At 43.7% G+C, this 27,458-nt stretch overlaps 1 protein-coding gene and 2 long non-coding RNA genes across 3 annotated transcripts; all 3 read right to left on the bottom strand.

Moving 5' to 3' along the window:
* Nucleotides 1-231: 231 nt before the first annotated feature.
* On the bottom strand, nucleotides 232-26,803 carry LOC111883641 (kiwellin-1). The gene is given in 4 exon segments (XM_052770296.1): nucleotides 232-448; nucleotides 23,721-23,722; nucleotides 26,452-26,485; nucleotides 26,487-26,803. Coding segments are annotated over 4 exon segments (552 nt in total). The 5' UTR covers nucleotides 26,786-26,803.
* On the bottom strand, nucleotides 2,227-3,587 carry LOC128133199 (uncharacterized). Its single transcript, XR_008231529.1, has 3 exons — nucleotides 3,453-3,587; nucleotides 2,754-2,820; nucleotides 2,227-2,382 (listed from the first exon to the last, which is right to left on the bottom strand). It is a non-coding gene; the product is annotated as an uncharacterized LOC128133199 (long non-coding RNA).
* On the bottom strand, nucleotides 21,328-23,118 carry LOC128133198 (uncharacterized). Its single transcript, XR_008231528.1, has 3 exons — nucleotides 22,719-23,118; nucleotides 22,020-22,086; nucleotides 21,328-21,648 (listed from the first exon to the last, which is right to left on the bottom strand). It is a non-coding gene; the product is annotated as an uncharacterized LOC128133198 (long non-coding RNA).
* Nucleotides 26,804-27,458: the final 655 nt, after the last annotated feature.

Below are 27,458 nucleotides of genomic sequence, written 5' to 3'. Positions count from 1 at the left end.
GAGTTGCATTTAGCTTTTTAGCTTTGTTAACCATATATAGTCTTCGTATTTACATTGCCTTTCCCTTTCTTTGTAATTAACTTTTCCTTTCAATAATAAACCATAGCCATTTCTTTGTCTCTGATTATTAGTTTACACCAATATAGTTACATAAATACCTTTACATGTTACAATATCCTCAAGAAAGAAACATAAATAGTATTTCATGTTTTAAAAGGAGAGATTAATACATTACTTTCTCCAAGTAATATCCATTTCTCCCCAGTTATCTTCGGATTCGGATACCCCTAAGGCTTTCCACACTGCTTTGGAAACATCAACAATATTATTAGGGCAAGGTGGTTGATAGTCGTGATCACCATCGCACCCCATAATAGAGTCACACTCATCCACAACCATTGCCTTTACACTCCTCCCATTTCCATTGATGGTAATATACTTGTGGCACCTATCCAGTGTTAATAAAAAAAAGTAATTCAGACATTTGTTGGTGTATGCACGTTTATTTACTGCAATGTTTAGTTGTTTAGAGTCTCTGAATAAATCAAAGTCACGTGGGCTTGATAGTCCTAGTCTTTAGCTAGTGGTAGAAGTAGTTGCTATTTTTATGCTAATTTTTGTTTTAAATAGCTTGGCAATGTACGAGGTCTAGTACCCTCTTTTCCTTTCCCTGTTGATGAATAAGAAGAATTCAGCTTTTTGCCCTTGTGTATATTGTTTTTCTGTCCCATTTCTTTTAAACTTTACCCATTGGGATACTCCAATTCTGTCCCCTGTTGCTTTCCTTTTCTGTAAAGACACTAATACCCCTGTGAAAAGGCCAACATTTGGTATCGGAGCATAAACCTGGTGTATGCCAAAGTACCAACCACGTAAAGAGATGACAGGGAACAATGGAAATGGTGAGAAAGATGGTATGGTCACTCTTCATTACCCGATGCTGTCAAGAAGTAATTACTCTGCATGGGCCATAAAAATGAGGGTCTTCATGCAAGCACAGGGAGTGTGGGATGCAATGGAACCTAGAACATCCAACACCATTGTAGAAGTCAAGAAGGATAAGATGCCCTAGTAGCAATATATCAAGGCATACCTGAAGACCTATTGCTTTCATTGGCTGAGAAGAAAACAACCAAAGAAGCATGGGAAGCTTTGAAGACCATGTTCTTAGGAGCAGATAGAGTGAAGACAGCAAGAATTCAGACTTTAAAAGCAGAATTTGAAGCCTTGAATATGAAGGAGTCAGAAAGTGTAGATGATTTCACTGTGAAGGTGAACAATATAGTAAGCACCATGCGTGCTTTGGGTGACACCATGGAAGAAGAAAATGTAGTGAAGAAGCTACTAAGAGCGGTTCCATCTAAGTTCCTCCAGATTGCTTCTACATTGGAACAATTTGGAGATTTGACTGTGATGACAGTTGAAGAAGTAGTGGGAAGATTAAAGGCCCATGAAGAACGCATGAAAGGGCATGGTGAAATTGATGAGAAGAAACTTCTATTGACCCACTAGGAATGGTCTGAAAGAAATAAGAAGAAGGCTGAAGATGACTCTAAGCACACTCACAAAGGAAACCGTGGTGGTTTTGGAGGCTCACGAGGACAGGGTAGAGGTCGTAGCAAGGGCGGAAATTATGGTGGTCGAGGCAGAAACGGATCACACCACCAGAAAGAAGAAAAACGGGGTCAATCCAGCAGCCAAGACAAAAGTGGAGTCCAGTTCTACAATTGCCAGGAGTTTGGTCACTATGCTGCTGAATGCAAGAATCCAAGGCGTGAAAGAAATCAAGTGAATAACTTGATTCAAGAACAGTTCGACAACGAACCAGCACTATTATTGGCATCTTTTGATGAAGCTGTAGCAACTGGTGAAGACAAAAGGTGATACAATGAAACAATCAAGGATGTGGTATCTGGATACAGGGGCCAGCAACCACATGACTGGGGACAAGTGCTAGTTTAGAGAGCTGGATAAAAATATTCAAGGCTATGTGAAGTTTGGGAATGAGTCTAGAGTAAGGATTGAAGGCAAGGGAAAGATTGTCTTTCAACGTAAAAATGGATAATACCGCAAACTTGAAGAGGTTTATTATATCCCAGACTTATGCAGCAACATAATAAGTCTAGGACAACTAGCAGAAGGTGGAGACGAGATCAGAATAAAAGACCCATTTTTATGGGTACATGATGCTACAGGAAGGCTGTAACAACGTAAATTTTCAAAACAAAATTTTCATTTCTTAAAAACATGTTTTCATCCAAAACAAGTCATAAAGATCCAATGTATCATATCATAATACAAATCATATAAATCCCAAGATCATAAATCCTCCATCAGTGTGTACAGATCACGCCGGCGCCTTCCCACGGTCCTCGCTAGTACCTGAAACACATAACACAACAACTGTAAGCATAAATGCTTAGTAAGTTCCCCAAAATACTACTTACGCACATACGCCTTTCCAGGCCATGACCTTCCGGTCCATGTGTCTCAGGGGACTTTCGTCCCGACCCGGTAAACCTTCCGGTCCTACCCGCGTCGACCTTCCGGTCCACATCACAATGCCTTCCGGCCCATAACATAAAATGCCTTCCGACCCATAACATAATGCCTTCCGGCCCATATCAAGCATAGCATACATAGCACATACAAACGGTTAACTTATCATATTCGATGCATACAACTCATAACATATCCGACCTCTCGGTCACACATAAATACCCTTCCGGGTACAGTATAGTGAGAAGACTCACCTCGCAGGAAGTCTAGAATCTCACGTGCTCGCTATCTCCGAATCTCGAAACGAAGACCCAACCCCTCCTAATCATAACGAAATATCATTCTAATTAATATAAACTTTCAAGACTAGGCTACACCCTTATCATTATCCCACAGAGGGGTAAAAGACCATTTTACCCTTCCTTGACTCATGTTGACCAAACCCTAAAAGTCAACGAAAGTCAACTGACCACAGTACGCGGGGCGTACCAGCTTTTGTACGCGGGGCGTACATCGATGAGTCACAATCGGGGGTCGCAACCCCTTATGCTGCGCGTACTGGGAGTTATGCCCAACGTAAATCCCAGATTCAGCCATACCATATTTCTTGTCTTAAATGGTTAAGACACTCCTTCAACTTCTAGATCTGGTTCTGATTAAGCCTCCTAATCCATAAAGTCGGAACCTTTAAGCCTTGGCATGGCTATAAAAGCTCCTACACTCTCTAATACCTTCCTTTTCAACTCCAAAGATCTAGATCTCATGCATGGCTAAATATATACGTCCAAGATCACATTTGTAGGAACATACAACTCAAATGGACCTGGAATATGGTAGATCTAAGCCAATGGAGACTACTTGCTCATAAAGTCTCCATCTTTGGGACCAAAACCCTAGAAATTGGTCCATGAAGCATACCATAAGAACTACAAGGCAAGATCTGAACTTTTTACCTTAGGAAGAAGCTCCAACCTTTGCTTTTCACGGATCTACACTTGCACACCAACTTCTAGCCTCCACAATGGACTCCTCTTTCCTTTTGCTACCTTGAAATGACACCTCAAAGCTTAGAACACTCACAAACAAGCTATGAACGAAGGAACAACTCTCTTAGGGTTTCTTTCTGAAGGATGGTGGCTGAGGAACCAAGCTATCTCATTCCTTTTATAGCCAACAACTCAAATTAGGGTTTTGGGTCTAGACCGATTACGCCTGGCGTAACCTTGGGTACGCCCAGCGTACTCGGCGATTACGTGTTTAAATGAGGCGCGCGAGTACGTGCAGCGTACTCCTTGTACGCCCATCGTACTCGCCCAACACAAAGGCCCAAAATGACAACTAAATAAAGATGAAGGGCTAATCGGTTGTACCTGAATTTTGGCTGTTACAATTCTCCCCCACTAGAACCAGACTTCGTCCCCGAAGTCTTATACCGAAAACAATTCTGGATGCTGCTCCCGCATCTCCGACTCGGACTCCCACGTCAGCTCGGACCCCTTCCGATGCTGCCACTGCACTTGCACCAAGGGAACTTCCTTGTTCCTCAGAACCTTAGCCTTTCGATCCCTAATTGCCACTAGTCTCTCAACATAGTTCAGACCCGCATCCACCTGAATATCCTCTAATGGAACCACAGCCGACTCGTCGACAATACACTTCCTCAACTGCGACACATGAAAGGTGTCGTGAATCTGACCCAGCTCTGCAGGTAGATCCAAATGGTAGGCTACCCTGCCTACTCTCGCAATTACCCTGAAAGGTCCAATGTATCGAGGTCCCAACTTTCCCCTCTTCCTGAATTGAATCACTCCTTTCCAAGGAAAGACTTTTAAGAGTACCAGGTCACCAACCTGAAACTCGAGCTCGGACCGACACCTGTCCGCATAACTCTTCTGGCGACTCTGAGCGGTCAACAATCTCTGCCTGACCTGCTGTATCTGCTCTGTCTTCTGAAGCACAATCTCCGTACTACCCATTACCCGATGCCCCACCTCTCCCCAGCATTTGGGGGTCCGACACCTCCTCCCATACAACAGCTCAAAGGGTGGCATACCAATGCTCGAATGATGGCTGTTGTTGTACGAAAACTCTGCCAAGGGTAAATAGGTGTCCCAACTCCCTCCAAAATCCAAAACACACGCTTGGAGCATATCCTCGAGCGTCTGAATCGTCCGCTCACTCTACTCGTCCGTTTGTGGGTGGTATGCTGTGACTACCCCAAATCTATTCCCGTTACAAATCTCATCTTCACTAACGGAATGCGTCACTATACGTTATTTTCTGTAATATTTGGAATCGTCAATAACCGAATACCTAGTTATTTGCACGTCTTGATATTATCATAAGAAAATATAACTTGTATGTGTTAACCCCGTTTAACCTAATAGAGTTATACTACTTTTCAACCACTTCACCCGGGTAAAAAGTTTTAACCCCGTTAAACTTTAAGCATCGGGTAGCCGTGTATCGGGTACGATACCCGAGGCATATGAAATGAGTGTAAACAACATTTGAACACTCTTTTACCACATATTCACTCTCTCTCACTACTTTCTCTCTCTAGACCCGAACCCGAATCCAAAACCGCGATTTCCGACTTCCAAACGTAAGGATTTATTCCCTATCTTATTCTAACCATACTTCATTGTAATTAGAGGCCAAAAATCATAGAAAACAAGGATCAAAAGGGAGTTTACGGCCTAAGAAGCCCCTTAGGCTGTAAACACCTAAAAACATGCCAAAAGCCCCGTTTTTCCTTCCTTTAAGCTAGTATACTAATTAAGGGATTTACCTAGGAGAGTTTGGACATTAAAACATAAAGAATTGTGGCCTAAAAAGGAGTTTACGGCCCAAGCTTATGCTTAGGCCGTAAACACCCAAAAATCTTGGATTTAAGTCCCAAAAACTCATCTAGGGTGTTTAGTAATTTAGCCTTGACACTAGGAAATGTTTAAGTACATCAAACAACACCATTTGAGGACAAAATGAGGAGTTTACGGCCTAGCCTAAGCTTGGGCCGTAAACACCCAAAAATTTGTGTCAAACAAGTCCCAAAACTTATCTAGGGCATGTAAGGAAATTAGCTAAGGCCCTAGGAAGTGTGTTGTACCATTAAACATCTCATTTTGATGCCAAATGAAGAGTTTACGGCCAAGGCTATGCTTGGGCCGTAAACTCCCCAATATTTATGCCAAAATGTCCCAAAACTCCTTATAAGGCCTTCTAGCATTTATCTAAGATGAAGGAAGGGGTGTTGTACCATTTAAACAACCATTTTGATGGATTAAATGGAGTTTACGGCCTAAGAACAAGCCTTGGCCGTAAACTCCCCAAAATGTCACCAAATGAGAGTTTAAACCCTCCATATTAGTTCAAGACACTTGCTAGTAAATCAGGGAAGTGTAATAAGGCATTAAACTTGCAATTTGGAGGACCACATGAGTTTACGGCCAAGCCTAGGGGGCTTACGGCCGTAAACTCCCAAGGAGTGGCCTTTGGGCCATAAACTCCAAGGGAGTGAGCTCATGGACCCTCCCGTAAATCATTCTTGGCCTTGTACCACTCCCGGGAACCCCCTTCTAGGCCCTAAAACCCCAAAACGATGCTAGAATGTCCAAATACTATAATGAAAAGAATAAGATGATTAACTTCTTGTAAAATACATATTTCATATGACATTAGGGTCCTAAAAGGTGCTCAAGTCGTTATTTGGTACCAAACGCTCAACCGACACTTTTACCCGATTTACACGATTTCAGGTGAGTTCATACCCCTTTAATGAACCTTTCAAATGTTTTAAATGTTTTAGGGGGGAGATACAAGTTGCTTATATATGTTTATGGAAAGTTTTACAGAACGATTTTCCATGTTATGCGGATTAATCACATGTGATTCACTATCCTTAGTTCAAATCACATGTGATTCATCACTATGCCTTACAAACAGATTTATACACTTTCAAAACTATTTTTGGACAAGCAAGCTAGGTTTTAAATGTTACTTGGAAAATACTTTTATTAAATCAATTTACTTATAAAATGTAACCATTCTAATATATTTATATAAGTTAGACTTGGAGGACTTAGGACCGATATCTCGCCTTATTTCCTGTTCTTATTTGATTGTGGGCTTAGGGTAGTAGTTATCCGTCCGACTGTCGTTGATTTCTTAGTTATATAACTTGTATATTAGAATGGGACACGAATATTTCTCTTTTCACTAAATACTAAAGTCACTAACATGTCAAGAACCATCCACACTAAGTTAACTATAATAGGTATAGTTAATGTTGCTACTGCTATTACTCGCTAAAGTCACTACTCCTTACGCTATAATACTCACTATTACTAGACAATACACTAGTAAGAGAATACACTATGCTCAATACTAAAAGATTACTACACTATAACAAAAGAGAAAACACTAGACAAACAATAATACACTAACTCACTACGGGTTACTCTATTCATTACCCACTACGCCTGGAGTTTTCCGACTGGAAGACGACACTACATGTATAGATCTATATGGGGCAGACGCTATTATATCCCGACTGTTAATTTCAGTCCGCGCCGTGCAGGCCCAGGGATGCCACTACTTCACTATACTGTGCATGACTGGGAAGGTCATAGGATCCTCTATCATCCTCACTATTAGTAATATACAAGGAATACACTATAATTACTCTAAAATACTACACTAAACGCCAAACTACATCCCGAAGAAAGTAAGTATCTAGCACTAAAGGAAGCTTGCACCTCTATCACTAATTACAGGCTTAACCTATTCTATCACATTACTATTTGGGGATTACTAATATTCTTTTACATTAAACTGTTTTCAAAAATGAAGAATGCATACTTTTCACAGATTTCACTCACAATGTATTTTCTGGAAAATATGGGATTTTCTAGGTTTTCTACTGCCTATGAATATAAATGGCACAGTTTTCGCACTATTGCTTTTTATACAAAAACTCACACTAAACTCTTATGAACTCACCAGCTTATTGCTGATATTTGTTTTCAAAATAACTTGTATCTTCAGGTCAAAGATAGACAGGTACAGACGCAGCATTTTTTGAGAAGGTGGAGCATACAAGACCCATCTCTTATTTTTGAATTACTTTTGGTGTTTGTTGAACAATATAAAACACTCTTGTAATTAAATTCACTATGTAAATGCAATGGTTGTATGTTTCTTGTTTTTACTATTATGCAATTGTGATGATACTGTACATGACGTCCTCCACCCCGAAACGTATTCCGCCGTTATCGGTGTTGGGGTGTGACATATGCAGTACTGAAATGCAGCCTTGTACCCAACTCCTCGTGAAACTTCTTCCAAAATCTGGAAGTAAATCGCACGTCTCGATCTGAAACAATCGACATCGGAACCCCATGCCGCGATACCACCTCCTTCACATACAACTCTGCCAACCTCTCAGCAGAAGAGCTCTCACTGATAGCAAGAAAATGAGCGCTCTTCGTCAACCTGTCCACAACCTGTACACAATCACCCAATCTTCGTCAACCTGTTAAGTATCTAAAAGATCTAACTAAGTATATATATATATATACACACATCACTATAAAACACCGAAGTCAGTATCATCCTAGAATAAAACGAAAGTATTAAGATTGTTGGATAGCACAATTGGGTTTAGAGACATATAGTCACATTCAGGGTGATGTAGCCTGATCAACTACGTTTTTCCTGAGAGTGACTAGCATGTGCCTAAGTTTGGTTGTGATGTTGCAACAAGTCTAAAACTTACCAACAATATCATAATAACGCTGCCATAGGAATACTATAGGAGTATTTTGTATCTCTAGATTATACGTATGTGATAACAAAAAGGGGTCGTTACTAGTAGGACAATAGTTGCAAGTGGATACACCACGATTACATGTGATTAGGGCGTTATAGACTCAGAATCTGCAGCCTTTTCTTCATTCCCTGTTCTTGTTTGATTGGGGGTCTGAAGTTAGGGTGGTTTATTCGAAGGACTATCTTACTCCGGTTACACGTAATCGGTATGCACTATGCAAGTATTGGGTCGACTAATAATGATTCATCCTATAAGTATCTTAGAATAGTACGTCTATTAATCCTCTTTTCCCCCTTTCTCGCATAGATAGCATGGCTGGCTTCCACCTACTCGGCGATCCGTACTTTCCGAACCAGGGCAATGGAGGATGGCTCGAAGAGGAGTCGGACGACGATCACCCGATTCCTTTGGATGATCATCATGCTGAAGGCTTCTCGGATAGCTCGAGCTCCGAGCCAGAAGTCAACAACCAACCTCCTGAAGCCCCGAACCCTAACCCCCGTCCGACATTTCAGGGCCCCACTCCTATGTGGGCAATATCCTTGCATCGATGGAGCGAGGAGCAGGGCCAGCCCTTGCCTTACAATGGAGACCGAAACTTCTACAATATAAGCGAAGGAGGATCAGCGGATCGGGTTCTGCCCATCATGATCCAAAGGATTGCCAGGAATGTTGAGCAAAGTCAAGCTGCTATTGGTCGAGTTGTAGAAGTGGATGCCAACTCAAATCTCAACACTGTTCGCATCCGTCAGCTCGAAGAAGCCGTGGACAGGACAAGGAGGACCAACGAGGCTCTACAGCATCAGCTGGCTGCATCCCGAACTGAAGTTAGGGAACTTCGAGCACGCCAAAGGACTCATGATCGACACCTTCAAGAAGTTATGCGTCAACTAGCGGATCTGAGGATTCGCCCAACAAGCAACCGTCGCCTGTAGAAGACGTCTAGTTACCTCACTCTTTTGTTTAAAGGACTAGCCTTTTTATCTCTATGTTCCGTAGGTCTCTTGTCTGTAAACATTCCTAGTTTAAAAGTACTCTAGTTGAACCTCTAAACTGCCAACAAATTTCTCCATAGTATGATGTAAGACCTACTGCTAGGTCAATTTTCATGAACTTGTGTTGCATCATTAATACCAGTATATTGGCAGTTGATTTCTCTCTTGCTATGACACTCATACTGATCTTGGATTATGTTGATTTAATCCATGAAACACTCTATTCATATCCGCAATAGGCTCTTACTATTGCTATCATTTCTATGGTTTTCCAGTGAAGGATGCCTCCTCGAAAGCGTCCAAACCGAGGAAGACCAGCTACTCAAACCCCTCCTCCACCACCTCCTCCTCCTTAGTTCGATCCGGTGTTGTTCCAAACGGCTGTGACTGCGGCTGTAACAGCAGCCATGGCCCAAATGAACTCGGGTGATGCGAGTGGAGGGAATTCTAGATTTGGTGAAATCCACCAGCGAGTGCAGGGATGCACTTATAAGGACTTCATGAATTGTAAACCTGCTTTCTTTGATGGTACCGGAGGGATTCTGGCATTGTCCCAATGGTTTGAAAGAACCGAAGCTGTATTCGAGATGTGCTCTTGTCCCGAAGAGAGCAAAATCAAGTTCGTTACTACCACCCTCACTAACAGGGCCTTGTCATGGTGGAACGGCCATGTCAGTGCACTCTCCTTGGTCACAACCAATGACATGGGCTGGGACACTCTAAAAGATCTTATGAGAGGAGAGTACTGCACTAGGGGCGAAGTTCAGAAGCTTGAGGAAGAACTTTGGAACCTCAAGATGAAGGGGACCGACATAACGGCTTATACGGCCAGGTTTTGCGACTTGGCGGCTATGTGTCCCAACATGATCCCCTCTGAAAGCAAGAAGATTGAGCGATACATCTGGGGTTTAGTGCCCCCGTATCGAGGAAATGTTCTGGCCTCACGCCCTACCACTTTTGACAGCGCCAAGGAATTGACCCAGAGTCTGATCAACCACGAAATCTCCTCCACTCCAGCAACGACAACCACAACAACCACTGCACCATCCGGATCATCTGACAGAAAAAGGAAACGATGGGATAAGAAGAAAGGCAAGAAAACTCAAACCGCCTCCAAGGACCAACAAATTGTGGCGGTCCATGCTGCCACCACCCCAGCCACACCAGCTGCTCCAGCCCCGCCAAAAGCTTACAGTGGAAACTTGCCTAAGTGTCCCAAGTGTCCTTTCCACCACAACGGCCCTTGCCGTGAATTGCAGTGTTCCAACTGCGGCCGAAAGGGCCATACTGTCCGATTTTGCAAGGCCCCTCCCAAACCTATCACACAGGTTCCTGGAACGGGAGTGACCCCAACTTGTTATGGCTGTGGTGAAGCGGACCATTTTAAGAAGAACTGTCCGAAGACTGCAAATGCTGGGGGAACTGGAAGGTTACTCGCTATCGGTCACAATGAAGCGGTAGCTGATCCCACGGTGGTCACGGGTACGTTTCTTCTCAACAACTCTTATGCCTGTGTCTTATTCGATAGTGGTGCAGAAAGGAGCTTCATAAATCAAAACTTTAAACACTTACTCAAACAAACCCCTCAACCACTAAAAGAAACATTCGTCGTAGAAATGGCTAATGGGAAGACAGAAAGCTCTAATGAAATCTATATAGGTTGTACTCTCACGTTAGATGATCACCCCTTTTTAATCGATCTTATACCAGTCTCAATCAAAAATTTTGATGTCATTATTGGTATGGATTGGTTAAGTCTTCACTACGCCGATATCCTATGCTCCGACAAAGCCATTCGCCTGAATCTTCCGAATCGCGAAACCCTATTGATATACGGAGATAAGCCAAGTACGAGCCTTCGTATCATCTCTAGTATCCAGGCTCAGAAATACTTGCGCAAGGAGTATCGCGCCTTTCTTGCTCACGTTGTCGACACTAACCAGAAATCGAAAGATCCAAAAGACATTCCTGTAGTATGCGATTTCCCTGATGTCTTCCCGGAGGATCTTCCAGGCCTACCTCCCAAACGACAGGTTGAATTCAGAATCGACCTAATCCCAGGAGCTACCCCCGTAGCTAAGTCGCCCTACCGTCTAGCGCCCGCCGAAATGCAAGAACTATCCGATCAACTCAACGAACTGCTCAACAAAGGCTTTATAAGACCGATCTTCTCACCTTGGGGAGCTCCGGTCTTGTTCGTGAAGAAAAAGGATGGGTCGTTTTGGATGTGCATCGATTATAGGGAACTCAATAAACTCACGGTCAAAAATCGCTATCCTCTCCCTCGTATCGACGATCTATTCGACCAACTCCAAGGAGCAAGTTACTTCTCCAAGATTGATCTTAGATCCGGATATCATCAGTTACGGGTGCTTGAGGAAGATGTTCCGAAGACAGCCTTCCGAACCCGATACGGGCATTTTGAGTTCGTAGTGATGCCCTTTGGGCTGACTAACGCCCCTGCAGTAATCATGGACTTGATGAATAGGGTATGTCGTCCATATCTAGATTAGTTCGTCATCGTCTTTATTGATGACATACTCGTTTACTCTCAGAGCGAGGAAGAGCACGAAAATCATTTACGATTAGTCCTAGAAACGCTGCGATCCGAGAAGTTGTATGCGAAGTTCTCTAAGTGTGAGTTTTGGATCCGAAGAGTTGAATTCTTAGGGCACGTGGTCAGTGAAGATGGAATTCACGTGGACCCCTCCAAAATTAAAGCTATTGAGAACTGGTCAACACCGAAGACGCCTATAGAAATTCGTCAATTTCTAGGCCTCGCTGGCTACTACCGCAGATTCATCCAAAATTTCTCTCGAATTGCGAAGCCTCTCACTATGTTAACTCAGAAGGATGTATCGTTCGACTGGGAAGAGAAACAGGAGAAGGCATTTCAGACCCTGAAGCGAGCCCTATGCACCGCACCAGTATTATCCCTTCCCGAAGGGACAGAAGATTTCGTCGTATACTGTGATGCATCCAATCAGGGGCTCGGTTGTGTCTTGATGCAACGAGGCAAGGTTATCGCCTATGCATCGAGACAGCTAAAGAACCATGAAGTGAACTACACTACTCACGACCTCGAGTTAGGAGCGGTCGTCTTCGCACTAAAAATCTAGAGACACTACTTGTATGGGACGAAGAGCGTGGTGTACACTGATCATAAAAGCCTCCAACATATACTGAACCAAAAAGAACTCAACATGAGACAGCGTCGATGGGTCGAGCTACTTAACGATTACGACTGTGAAATTAGATATCATCCGGGGAAAGCCAACGTAGTAGCTGACGCCCTGAGTAGAAAGGAATATTTCGGTCGAAGGACCAAGTCGTTGACAATGACTATCCATTCGCATCTATCCGCATAGATCAAAGAGGCTCAGCTGGAAGCCTTAAAGCCCGAGAACGTGACAGGAGAATCCCTGCGCGGAATGGATAAAAATCTGGAGGTTAAGGGTGACGGAGCCTACTACTTCATGGACCAAGTCTGGACTCCACGCCATGGAGGTTTTAGAGACTTGGTAATGAGGGAAGCACACAACACTCGTTACTCCGTCCACCCAGGTTCAGATAAGATGTATCTGGATCTCAAAAAGCTATACTGGTGGCCGAACATGAAAGCGGAGATCGCTACCTTTGTAAGTAAGTGCCTTACTTGCGGGAAGGTCAAAGTCGAATATCAAAAGCCATCAGGACTCCTCCAACAACCTAAGGTACCGGAATGGAAGTGGAAGCGAATCACAATGGACTTTATCACCAAGCTGCCCAAGACAGCAGGTGGATTCGATACCATTTGGGTCATCGTTGACAGGTTGACCAAGTCTGCACACTTTCTACCCATCAAGGAGACGGACAAGATGGAGAAGCTCACTAGAACATATATAAAAGAAATAGTGCGACTGCATGGCGTCCCTATATCTATTATATCAGACAGAGATAGTAGATTCACCTCTAGATTTTGGCAATCATTGCAAAAGGCACTAGGGACGAGGCTGGACATGAGTACAGCCTACCATCCGCAGACTGACGGACAAAGTGAGAGGACGATACAAACCTTAGAAGATATGCTGCAAGCTTGTGTGATCGACTTCGGGAAATCATGGGATACACACTTGCCTCTTGTGGAGTTTTCCTACAACAATAGTTATCATACGAGCATCAAGGCAGCTCCATTCGAAGCTCTCTACGGCCGGAAGTGAAGATCCCCTTTGTGCTGGGTTGAGGTGGGTGACACTCAGTTAGCTAAAGGACGAGTTCCTGACAGCGCCCTCACCGGTCTGGAGATCATTCGAGAGACGACCGAGAAGATTGTGCAGATACGTGAACGACTAAAAGCCGCTAGGGATCGACAGAAAAGTTACGCCGACAAACGAAGAAAACCCTTGGAATTCCAGGTGGGAGACCGAGTCCTTTTGAAGGTCTTGCCCTGGAAAGGCACGATACGCTTCAGAAAGCGTGGAAAGTTAAACCCAAGGTACATAGGGCCTTTTGAGATCCTCGCCAGAATCGGCCCTGTAGCTTACAAACTAAACTTACCCCGCGAGCTAAGTAACATACATTCTACCTTCCACGTCTCAAACTTGAAGAAATGTCTGTCTGACGAGACTCTCGTGATTCCCCTCGACGAGATCGAGGTCAATGAGAGCCTCAACTTCGTGGAAGAGCTTGCGGAGATTATGGATCGTGAAGTAAAACGGACGAAACAAAACCGCATCCCAATTGTGAAGGTTCGGTGGAACGCCAAGCGAGGACCGGAATTCACTTGGGAGCGCGAGGATCAAATGAAACTCAAATATCCTCATCTCTTTGCTTAGTAGTATTGTAATAACCTATCTGTTTGAATTCTAAATTTCGGGACGAAATTCCCCTAACGGGGGGATGATGTGACAACCCCAAATCTATTCCCGTTACAAATCTCATCTTCACTAACGGAATGCGTCACTATACGTTATTTTCTGTAATATTTGGAATCGTCAATAACCGAATACCTAGTTATTTGCACGTCTTGATATTATCATAAGAAAATATAACTTGTATGTGTTAACCCCGTTTAACCTAATAGAGTTATACTACTTTTCAACCACTTCACCCGGGTAAAAAGTTTTAACCCCGTTAAACTTTAAGCATCGGGTAGCCGTGTATCGGGTACGATACCCGAGGCATATGAAATGAGTGTAAACAACATTTGAACACTCTTTTACCACATATTCACTCTCTCTCACTACTTTCTCTCTCTAGACCCGAACCCGAATCCAAAACCGCGATTTCCGACTTCCAAACGTAAGGATTTATTCCCTATCTTATTCTAACCATACTTCATTGTAATTAGAGACCAAAAATCATAGAAAACAAGGATCAAAAGGGAGTTTACGGCCTAAGAAGCCCCTTAGGCCGTAAACACCTAAAAACTTGCCAAAAGCCCCGTTTTTCCTTCCTTTAAGCTAGTATACTAATTAAGGGATTTACCTAGGAGAGTTTGGACATTAAAACATAAAGAATTGTGGCCTAAAAAGGAGTTTACGGCCCAAGCTTATGCTTAGGCCGTAAACACCCAAAAATCTTGGATTTAAGTCCCAAAAACTCATCTAGGGTGTTTAGTAATTTAGCCTTGACACTAGGAAATGTTTAAGTACATCAAACAACACCATTTGAGGACAAAATGAGGAGTTTACGGCCTAGCCTAAGCTTGGGCCGTAAACACCCAAAAATTTGTGTCAAACAAGTCCCAAAACTTATCTAGGGCATGTAAGGAAATTAGCTAAGGCCCTAGGAAGTGTGTTGTACCATTAAACATCTCATTTTGATGCCAAATGAAGAGTTTACGGCCAAGGCTATGCTTGGGCCGTAAACTCCCCAATATTTATGCCAAAATGTCCCAAAACTCCTTATAAGGCCTTCTAGCATTTATCTAAGATGAAGGAAGGGGTGTTGTACCATTTAAACAACCATTTTGATGGATTAAATGGAGTTTACGGCCTAAGAACAAGCCTTGGCCGTAAACTCCCCAAAATGTCACCAAATGAGAGTTTAAACCCTCCATATTAGTTCAAGACACTTGCTAGTAAATCAGGGAAGTGTAATAAGGCATTAAACTTGCAATTTGGAGGACCACATGAGTTTACGGCCAAGCCTAGGGGGCTTACGGCCGTAAACTCCCAAGGAGTGGCCTTTGGGCCATAAACTCCAAGGGAGTGAGCTCATGGACCCTCCCGTAAATCATTCTTGGCCTTGTACCACTCCCGGGAACCCCCTTCTAGGCCCTAAAACCCCAAAACGATGCTAGAATGTCCAAATACTATAATGAAAAGAATAAGATGATTAACTTCTTGTAAAATACATATTTCATATGACATTAGGGTCCTAAAAGGTGCTCAAGTCGTTATTTGGTACCAAACGCTCAACCGACACTTTTACCCGATTTACACGATTTCAGGTGAGTTCATACCCCTTTAATGAACCTTTCAAATGTTTTAAATGTTTTAGGGGGGAGATACAAGTTGCTTATATATGTTTATGGAAAGTTTTACAGAACGATTTTCCATGTTATGCGGATTAATCACATGTGATTCACTATCCTTAGTTCAAATCACATGTGATTCATCACTATGCCTTACAAACAGATTTATACACTTTCAAAACTATTTTTGGACAAGCAAGCTAGGTTTTAAATGTTACTTGGAAAATACTTTTATTAAATCAATTTACTTATAAAATGTAACCATTCTAATATATTTATATAAGTTAGACTTGGAGGACTTAGGACCGATATCTCGCCTTATTTCCTGTTCTTATTTGATTGTGGGCTTAGGGTAGTAGTTATCCGTCCGACTGTCGTTGATTTCTTAGTTATATAACTTGTATATTAGAATGGGACACGAATATTTCTCTTTTCACTAAATACTAAAGTCACTAACATGTCAAGAACCATCCACACTAAGTTAACTATAATAGGTATAGTTAATGTTGCTACTGCTATTACTCGCTAAAGTCACTACTCCTTACGCTATAATACTCACTATTACTAGACAATACACTAGTAAGAGAATACACTATGCTCAATACTAAAAGATTACTACACTATAACAAAAGAGAAAACACTAGACAAACAATAATACACTAACTCACTACGGGTTACTCTATTCATTACCCACTACGCCTGGAGTTTTCCGACTGGAAGACGACACTACATGTATAGATCTATATGGGGCAGACGCTATTATATCCCGACTGTTAATTTCAGTCCGCGCCGTGCAGGCCCAGGGATGCCACTACTTCACTATACTGTGCATGACTGGGAAGGTCATAGGATCCTCTATCATCCTCACTATTAGTAATATACAAGGAATACACTATAATTACTCTAAAATACTACACTAAACGCCAAACTACATCCCGAAGAAAGTAAGTATCTAGCACTAAAGGAAGCTTGCACCTCTATCACTAATTACAGGCTTAACCTATTCTATCACATTACTATTTGGGGATTACTAATATTCTTTTACATTAAACTGTTTTCAAAAATGAAGAATGCATACTTTTCACAGATTTCACTCATAATGTATTTTCTGGAAAATATGGGATTTTCTAGGTTTTCTACTGCCTATGAATATAAATGGCACAGTTTTCGCACTATTGCTTTTTATACAAAAACTCACACTAAACTCTTATGAACTCACCAGCTTATTGCTGATATTTGTTTTCAAAATAACTTGTATCTTCAGGTCAAAGATAGACAGGTACAGACGCAGCATTTTTTGAGAAGGTGGAGCATACAAGACCCATCTCTTATTTTTGAATTACTTTTGGTGTTTGTTGAACAATATAAAACACTCTTGTAATTAAATTCACTATGTAAATGCAATGGTTGTATGTTTCTTGTTTTTACTATTATGCAATTGTGATGATACTGTACATGACGTCCTCCACCCCGAAACGTATTCCGCCGTTATCGGTGTTGGGGTGTGACATATGCAGTACTGAAATGCAGCCTTGTACCCAACTCCTCGTGAAACTTCTTCCAAAATCTGGAAGTAAATCGCACGTCTCGATCTGAAACAATCGACATCGGAACCCCATGCCGCGATACCACCTCCTTCACATACAACTCTGCCAACCTCTCAGCAGAAGAGCTCTCACTGATAGCAAGAAAATGAGTGCTCTTCGTCAACCTGTCCACAACCTGTCCACAATCACCCAAATTGCATCGACTCCTCTCGCAGTCCTTGGCAATTTGGTGATAAAATCCATGGTAATCTGTTCCCACTTCCACTCGGGAATCTCCAGTGGTTGCAGCTTATCATGCGGACGCTGGTGCTCGGCCTTAACTTGGCGACAAGTTAGGCACCTCTCGACGAACCATGCAACATCCCTCTTCATACAGGGCCACCAATACTCCTTCTTTAGGTCCAAATACATCTTAGTAGCCTCAGCCTGGGCCCCTCGGATGGTTTCCAATACCGGAGTTATCACCGTCAACCTCATACAAATGTCTCGGATCGGGGCGCTCTCCGACCTACGGCTCAACGCATCGGCTACGACATTAGCCTTGCCCGAGTGGTACAGGATCTCGCAATCAAAATCCTTCACCACATCCAACCATCTCCTCTGGCGCATATTCAGGTTTGGCTGATCCATCAAGTACTTCAGACTCTTGTGGTCCGTGTATATGGTACACCGAACCCCATATAGATAGTGCCGCCAGATTTTGAGGGCAAACACCACAACCCCAACTCCAGATCGTGGGTGGGATATCTCGACTCATGAGGCTTCAGCTGCCTCGATGCATACGCTATAACGTGCCCCCTCTGCATAAGCACTGCCCCGAACCCAGATATGGATGCATCAGAATATACCACAAAATCCTCCATCTCTTCCGGGAGTGCGAGCACCGGGGCCTCGCACAACTTCTGACGAAGGGTCTCAAATGAGGACTGCTGCTCCGGACCCCAAGAAAATGCAACACCCTTCCGGGTCATCTTGGTAAGTGGCACGACGATCTTGGAGAAATCCCTAATAAACCTCCGATAATAGCTGGCCAATCCCAGAAAGCTCCCGATCTCAGTGGGTGATCTCGGCACCTCCCATCTCATCACTGCCTCAATCTTGGCCGGATCGACCAATATCCCTTTCTGGTTAACAAGGTGTCCTAGGAACTGGACCTCTCGTAACCAGAACTCACACTTGGAGAATTTGGCATACAGCCTCTCCGATCTCAGAACTCCAAGGATCTCCCTCAAACGCTCCTCATGCTGCTCTCTAGACCTCGAATATACCAAAATATCATCAATGAATACGATCACCGACCGATCCAGCATCGGCCTGCACACCTTGTTCATGAGATCCATGAACGCAGCTGGGGCATTGGTGAGCCCAAAAGGCATCACCACAAACTCGTAATGTCCATAACAAGTTCTGAATGCAGTCTTCTGGATATCTTCATCCCGAACCCTCATCTGATGATAACCCGACCTCAAGTCTATCTTGGAGAACCAAGATGCCCCCTGAAACTGATCGAACAAATCATCGATCCTAGGTAACGGATACCGGTTCTTGACCGTCAACTTGTTTAACTCCCGGTAATCGATACACATCCGGTGTGAACCATCTTTCTTCTTGACAAAAAGGATCGGTGCTCCCCAAGGCGAGCTACTCGGTCGAATAAACCCCTTCCCCAACAGCTCCTAAAGCTGCGAGGATAACTCCTGCATCTCCGGCGGCGCGAGGCGATAAGGCGCCTTGGCGATAGGTGCTGCTCCCAGAATCAAATCAATACGGAACTCCACTTGTCTTTCCGGAGGCACGCCCGACAGTTCCTCGGGAAAAACATCCAGGAACTCGCAAACTACTGGAACCTCGTCAACCGAACTTGGCCTCCCAGTGGCCACTCGTGCGTCCATCACATAGGCTATGAATCCAATGCAGCCCTGCTGCAAACTCTGCCTCGCCCTGGCAGCCGAACAAAACGGTGACCCACACCGGGTCCCCTCGCCATACACAGTAAGCACTCCCTCACTAGGGTCTCGCATAGTCACCAGCTGTCTCTCGCAGTCAATGACCGCTCCAAACTTACTCAACCAGTCCATGCCCACGATGACACAAACATCTCCCATAGCGATAGGAACTAGGTCTCTAGGGAAATTGACACCAAAAATCTCGAGCACACATCCTCGAATCACGTCGGTGGCATATACCGCTTTCTCATCAGCTATGGAAACCCTCAGAGGTCGACTCATCACCTCTCGATCAATACCGAGGTGTTGACTAAAAGCCAGAGATACAAAAGACTGACTCGCACCCGAGTCAAATAATACCAAGGCAGGTACATAATTCACAAGAAAAGTACCTATGCATATCATAAAATAAGCACAACATCTCAACATAAAAAATAAATACACGAAAGAATACATACTAGCCACGACATCGGGCGCCGCGCGGACCTCCTCCGCAATCAACTGAAAAGCTCTCCCACGAGCCCTCGGGGCCTTGGCCTTCACTGGTCAAGTCTCAGTAGCCCTAGCAGTAGGCGCAGATCCCTGGAGAAGCTGAGGACATTCGGCCTTCCGATGGCCAGTCTGGTTGCAATGGAAGCAAACCATAAATCCCTTGGGGCAATCCCTAGCGATGTGCCCCTCCTTGCCACATTTGTAGCAAGTACCTGATCGACAGGCCCCCTCATGACCCTTGCCGCACTTTCTGCAAGTGCGGCCCTTCTGACCTCCTGTCCTCGAATCAGTGGACTTGGTCCGCTTGGCTGCCGGCTGGGACTGAGCCGGCCGCCGATCCACCCGCTGAGACTCGGCCTCCTCCCTGGCCTGGGTCTCCAACTCGATCTCCCTCTTCCGGGCATTTGCCTAGAGCTCAACAAATGTCCGGTATGTCGAGTTCGATACGAACTCCCGAATGTCCCTCCTCAATATACCCAAATATCGGCTCATCCGTGCCTGCTCAGTAGACACCTGCTCAGGGCAGAACATTGCCCTCTCATGAAACTTCCGGGTGACCACAACAACTGAATCATTACCCTGCTTGAGGGTCAAGAACTCCTGAACCAATCGTTCCCTCTCCACCGGGGGAACATACTCATCTCTGAACATGGTGGTGAATTTCTCCCAAGTCACCGCTGAAATCTCCTCAAGAGTGAAGTTCGCCGTCATGAACTTCCACCAATCCTTTGCTCCTAGGCGGAGCTGGTTCAAAGCGAACCGCACCCTCAGATGCTTTGGACATGAGCACGTGTAGAAGCATCCCTCAATGTCAGCAATCCATCGCATCGCAGCGATCGGGTCCTGCGTCCCATCAAACTCGGGTGGCTTCGTGTTGCTGAACTCCCGGAACAACAACGAGTCACCTCCCTGAGGTCTGGCAGCAGCCACAGCTGCTGTAGCTGCAGCGGCCACAACCTCAGTCACCGCGGCATACCACTCATCAAAAGTCTCCAACAACGTGGTCTTGATAGACCCAAACATCTCCGGAATCTCGGCCCGGATTGCCGCAGCCACCTTATCGTGGATCATCTGACGAAGCTCCTCGTCACTCACACCGCTCGTCTCAGGTCTGTGGCGTGTCCCAACCATGATGCCTCTAAAATACAAAATAAAAATATCAGAGACCCAATCGAGCATACTCGCACTCGATAACGCAACCCTACTCGACCTCCGATACCCAAAGGATTCTTACTTAGACTGCCCACTGATCTGGTGTCTTCAGTAGTACGGGCCCTATACTACTGACTACACCGCATCAGCGTTCACCCCAAGTCCTCCTCCTTAGACCCCGGATCACGAGTACTCTATTCTTGCTATGCACTGGTTACCTACTCGCTCTCAAAGCATCTCATAGCAGCAGATTTCCCCTAGACTAAGGCATCACAAATCAGGCCACTCTTGTCCTAATATGAATACCTAGTCTACTCTAGCATGCATAACATATCACAACGTATCTCATAACACATATTATAAGGGTATTTTGGGGATTTTACCGTTCGGGCGTTGGCTGACCGTACACATTGCTTCATCCTTAGTTATCACAAAATCCCTTATAAAATTTTATGCTTTTATTTTTGAATAATTTTCTCAAATCCTCGGTTTGAGTTCAGTTACGCCCGAAGGTGCACCCGAATCCCTCAAACCAAGGCTCTGACAACTTGTAACAACGTAAATTTTCAAAACAAAATTTTCATTTCTTAAAAACATGTTTTCATCCAAAACAAGTCATAAAGATCCAATGTATCATATCATAATACAAATAATATAAATCCCAAGATCATAAATCCTCCATCAGTGTGTACAGATCACGCCGGCGCCTTCCCACGGTCCTCGTTAGTACCTGAAACACATAACACAACAACTGTAAGCATAAATGCTTAGTGAGTTCCCCAAAATACTACTTACGCACATACGCCTTTCCAGGCCATGACCTTCCGGTCCATGTGTCTCAGGGGACTTTCGTCTTGACCCGGTAAACCTTCCGGTCCTACCCGCGTCGACCTTCCGGTCCACATCACAATGCCTTCCGGCCCATAACATAAAATGCTTTCCGGCCCATAACATAATGCCTTCCGGCCCATATCAAGCATAGCATACATAGCACATACAAACGGTTAACTTATCATATTCGATGCATACAACTCATAACATATCCGACCTCTCGGTCACACATAAATACCCTTCCGGGTACAGTATAGTGAGAAGACTCACCTCGCAGGAAGTCTAGAATCTCACGTGCTCGCTATCTCCGAATCTCGAAACGAAGACCCAACCCCTCCTAATCATAACGAAATATCATTCTAATTAATATAAACTTTCAAGACTAGGCTACACCCTTATCATTATCCCACAGAGGGGTAAAAGACCATTTTACCCTTCCTTGACTCATGTTGACCAAACCCTAAAAGTCAACGAAAGTCAACTGACCACAGTACGCGGGGCGTACCAGCTTCTGTACGCGGGGCGTACATCGATGAGTCACAATCGGGGGTCGCAACCCCTTACGCTGCGCGTACTGGGAGTTACTCCCAGCGTAAATCCCAGATTCAGCCATACCATATTTCTTGTCTTAAATGGTTAAGACACTCCATCAACTTCTAGATCTGGTTCTCATTAAGCCTCCTAATCCATAAAGTCTGAACCTTTAAGCCTTGGCATGGCTGTAAAGGCTCCTACACTCTCTAATACCTTCCTTTTCAACTCCAAAGATCTAGATCTCATGCATAGCTAAATATATACGTCCAAGATCACATTTTTATGAACACATAACTCAAATGGACCTGGAATATGGTAGATCTAAGCCAATGGAGACTACTTGCTCATAAAGTCTCCATCTTTGGGACCAAAACCCTAGAAATTGGTCCATGAAGCATACCATAAGAACTACAAGGCAAGATCTGAACTTTTTACCTTAGGAAGAAGCTCCAACCTTTGCTTTTCACGGATCTACACTTGCACACCAACTTCTAGCCTCCACAATGGACTCCTCTTTCCTTTTGCTACCTTGAAATGACACCTCAAAGCTTAGAACACTCACAAACAAGCTATGAACGAAGGAACAACTCTCTTAGGGTTTCTTTTTGAAGGATGGTGGCTGAGGAACCAAGCCATCTCATTCCTTTTATAGCCAACAACTCAAATTAGGGTTTTGGGTCTGGACCGATTACGCCCGGCGTAACCTTGGGTACGCCCAGCGTACCCGACGATGACGTGTTTAAATGAGGCGCGCAAGTACGCGCAACGTACTCCTTGTACGCCTAGCGTACTCGCCCAACACAAAGGCCCAAAATGAAAACTAAATAAAGATGAAGGGCTAATCGGTTGTACCTGAATTTCGGCTATTACAAAGACTGTTGATGAAGGTCCAGAGGTCTCAAAATCGTCTATACAAGATTGAGTTGGAAGAAGTAAGGCCAAAGTGTTTGATTGCTGAAACTGGTGAACCAACTTGGCTTTGGCATGCAAGGATGGGCTATGTCAATTTCTCTTCACTAAAACTCATGTTAGACAGGAACTTGGTTGAAGGAATGCCAAAGATAGTCATCCCAACACAGCCATGTGAAGGTTGTTTGGTCGTAAGCAATCAAGAAACCCATACCCTTCACACACAAACTACAGAGCAAAGAAAAGATTGGAGCTTGTACATGGTGACTTGTGTGGACCGGTTTCACCTCCTACACCCGCTGGAAACAAGTACTTCATGCTGCTTGTCGATGATTATAGTAGAGTAATGTGGGTGTATCTCATGAAAACGAAAGAAGAGGCTTTCCAAGTCTTCAAGAACTTTAGGTCAAAAGTAGAAACAGAAACAGGTGAGAAGGTGAAAGTCCTGAGAACGGATCGAGGAGGTGAATTTCTTTCGAGATAGTTCACCTCATATTGCAGTGAAACAGGTTTGACACGCCATTATACCTCTCCATACTCCCCACAACAGAATGGAGTTGTGGAGAGGCGGAACCGTACGGTTGTGGAGATGGTAAGGAGTTGTTTGAAGTCGATGAATGTCCCAGATGTTTTATGGGGTGAAGCTGTGAATCATTACGTGTACTTGCTGAATAGGGTCAACACCAAGGCCTTGAAAGATACAACACCATATGAGATGTGGACTGGAAGGAAACCACATGTAGAACATCTCAGGGTATTTAGGTGTGTCGCACATATGCTAATTGAAAAGAGTCATTTGAAGAAATTAGATGATAGAAGTAAAAAGGTTGTACATCTTGGAGTTGAGAAAGGGACGAAGGCATATCGGTTGTTGGATCCCGACACAGGTGCGATGTATGTGAGCAGAAACGTTGTTTTCGAAGAAAACAAGATTTGGGCGTGGGAAGAGACGATAAGAATCAAACGGATTCCAGGGATCAGCTTCACTATTGAGGGATTCGATTTTGGCAAAGCCGATGATGTTGAGGTCGGACCTATCCCTCATACTCCAGTTGGTCAAAGAGTACCCCAAGTTGATGTGGACTGGACTGAAAGTGAGTCTCAGCCCACTAACTCACAATTGGACTCGCACATAAGCCCACAAACCAGTCCGTCAAGTCCTTTGACTACACACAACTCACCTTATACGCCGATTCAACAAGTCCCGCAATCAGCCTCGCAAGTCGACACTCCAAGCACCGCCTCAAGCTCCACAGGTAGTGGAGCCCCAAAGAGATATCGACTACTCACAGATTTGTACGAAAACACGGATCGGTTGATGCTCATTCACGATGATGAAGAGCCAGTCTCATACGATGAAGCGAGCAAAAGGAGAGAGTGGGTAGAAGCGATGAATGCAGAAGTGACCTCAATTGAAAGGAACAAAACTTGGAGTCTGGTTGAACTTCCAAAGGGACGAAAGCCAATTGGTCTAAAGTGGATATTCAAGGTGAAACGAGATGCAAGCGGGAAGATTCTGAAGTATAAAGCTAGAATCGTGGCAAAAGGGTATGTCCAGAAACAAGGGATTGACTATGACGAAGTCTTTGCACCAGTGGCAAGAATTGAAACGATACGTGTTATTCTAGCCCTTCCAGGCTCTAATGGCTGGTGTGTACACCGTCTTGACGTGAAATCAGCCTTTCTGAATGGAAAATTGGAGCAAGAAGTGTATGTAACACAGCCTGAAGGTTTTGAAAAAGCTGGGGAAAGTAACAAGGTGTACAAGTTGTCAAAAGCCCTTTACGGGCTGAAACAAGCACCTAGGGCGTGGAACGCATGTTTGGACAAGTACTTGAAAAGTTTGGGATTCTCAAGATGTCTTCAAGAGTACTCAGTGTACACTAGAAAGAAGGAAGGAAATACTTTGATCGTTGGGGTCTATGTTGATGACCTATTGGTTACAGGAAGCTGTCAAGAGAATGTGAAAGACTTCAAATTGGAGATGAATGCCAAGTTTGAGATGAGTGACCTTGGGTTACTAACTTACTATCTGGGAATTGAAGTAAGTCAAACTGAAGCTGGTATCACGTTAAAACAAGAAGGATATGCCAAGACTATCCTAGCCAAGACCCGTATGTTGGAATGCAACCCCACTAAAAGTCCAATGGAACACAAGTTGAAGTTGAAGAAGAATGAAGATGGGGAACTCATAAACCCCACTGAATATAGGAGCATAGTGGGAGGCCTCAGGTACCGAACACACACTCGCCCATATATAAGTTTTGCAGTTGGTGTAGTCAGTCGATTCATGGAGAAACCAACCATGAAACACCTCCAAGCAGTGAAGGGGATACTAAGGTATGTGAAGGGCACTTTAGATTATGGCATAGTCTACACTAAAGGAGAAAGTAAGATCACTATCACAGGATATTCTGAGAGTGATATGGGAAATGATGAGATTGACAGAAGAAGCACTGGAGGGATGGTTTTTTATTGGAATGGCAATCTGGTCACTTAGGCATCGCAGAAACAACGAGTTGTGGCCCTATCTTCTTGTGAGGCAGAATTCATGGCAGCCACTATGGCAGTCTGTCAAGGTATTTGGCTGCGCCGCCTTCTCACTACCCTAACAGGTCAAGACATACCACCTGCAGTACTGTATGTTGATAACCAATCAGCCCTTGACCTTATGAAGAACCCGGTATTTCATGGTCGAAGTAAGCACATCGACATAAGATTCCACTTCATCAGAGAATGTGTAGAAAATGGTGAAGTAATTGTAAGCCATGTGTGCAGCAAGAACCAAAAGGCTGATATACTCACCAAAGCAATGGCAAAGGCAAAACATGAGGAGATGCGAAACTTGCTTGGAGTGAAACAAGTAAAAGGTCTGAATTAAGGGGGAAAGTGTTGATAAAAAAAAGTAATTCAGACATTTGTTGGTGTATGCACGTTTATTTACTGCAATGTTTAGTTGTTTAGAGTCTCTGAATAAATCAAAGTCACGTGGGCTTGATAGTCCTAGTCTTTAGCTAGTGGTAGAAGTAGTTGCTATTTTTATGCTAATTTTTGTTTTAAATAGCTTGGCAATGTACGAGGTCTAGTACCCTCTTTTCCTTTCCCTGTTGATGAATAAGAAGAATTCAGCTTTTCGCCCCTGTGTATATTGTTTTTCTGTCCCATTTCTTTTAAACTTTACCCACTGGGATACTCCAATTCTGTCCCCTGTTGCTTTCCTTTTCTGTAAAGACACTAATACCCCTGTGAAAAGGCCAACATCCCCTCCCTTGTACCATCCAGTTGACAGCGCCTGGTGTGTCATCAGAGTGGTATTGGTTGTCACACTCCGACGGACCACCACCATCACCTCCCTTTTGGAAACTGTTTATTGTCAGTGTTGCTTTAGTATCGCCTGTCACTGGAGGCGAGCATGTATACGTGGTGTAAAACTTACCTTGGACACAACAATCCGAGTTGTTCTCACGGTTGCATTCTCCTGGAGGCGGTTTTCTTCCCCGGATACCACCACTTGGTTTGCATGTCTGAGCATTGATCTCCAATGAAGTTGTTGCCAGGAGAACCAAGAACAGAAAAAAACCCAAATTCTTCATTGCCTTTTAGATGTTGCTAGTTACTGTTTACAATGCTGTTGGATGAGTAGCAAGGAAAATGGGTTGTGCTAATATAGCCTTTTGCTTAACAAAGAGCCAAGATAATAGTCAACTCTGTTGTATTTTTTTTTTTCAACTGAATGTTGTTCTACGCCAATAAAACATCCTTTGGATATTCACTTTCCCATTTAAGAAAACCAAGTAATTTTTAGTGCACGGACATACTACAATATTGTCCATTATGCTAGCTGCATGTTGTGTGTAATTTTGTCTCATTGTTGATTTATAAAGTATATCTAAAATTACAGCGACTATTATTTTATTTGGGGAAAATATTTTCCATTGATTCTGTAAAAATAATAGTTTCAAAATTTTACCAATCTAGCCGCATATTTGTCTTTTATATTAAACATGCAGGTAAAATCATGTTAATATATATGATACTCCATATTGCTTAATTAGTACGTAACATTACTCATCATTCCACATAATTAACCACGACCTTATCATATTACGTTTTAACCTGGCCTTTGGTTCTTGCGTCAAAGTAAATGTACTATATATCAAGCTGTACATATACATTTGGTACAAATATAGAAATACTGACATTAAGAGTCCTTTGGCTAGTATTCCGCAGTTAACGTTCCACGCACGTAGGCTTTGATGCGGGTTG

This window comes from Lactuca sativa, chromosome 4 (genome assembly GCF_002870075.4).
Source record: "Lactuca sativa cultivar Salinas chromosome 4, Lsat_Salinas_v11, whole genome shotgun sequence".
NCBI lineage: Eukaryota > Viridiplantae > Streptophyta > Magnoliopsida > Asterales > Asteraceae > Lactuca > Lactuca sativa.
The sequence above is the reverse complement of the archived record's forward strand: the minus strand, read 5'-3'. Positions and strand labels throughout refer to the sequence as shown.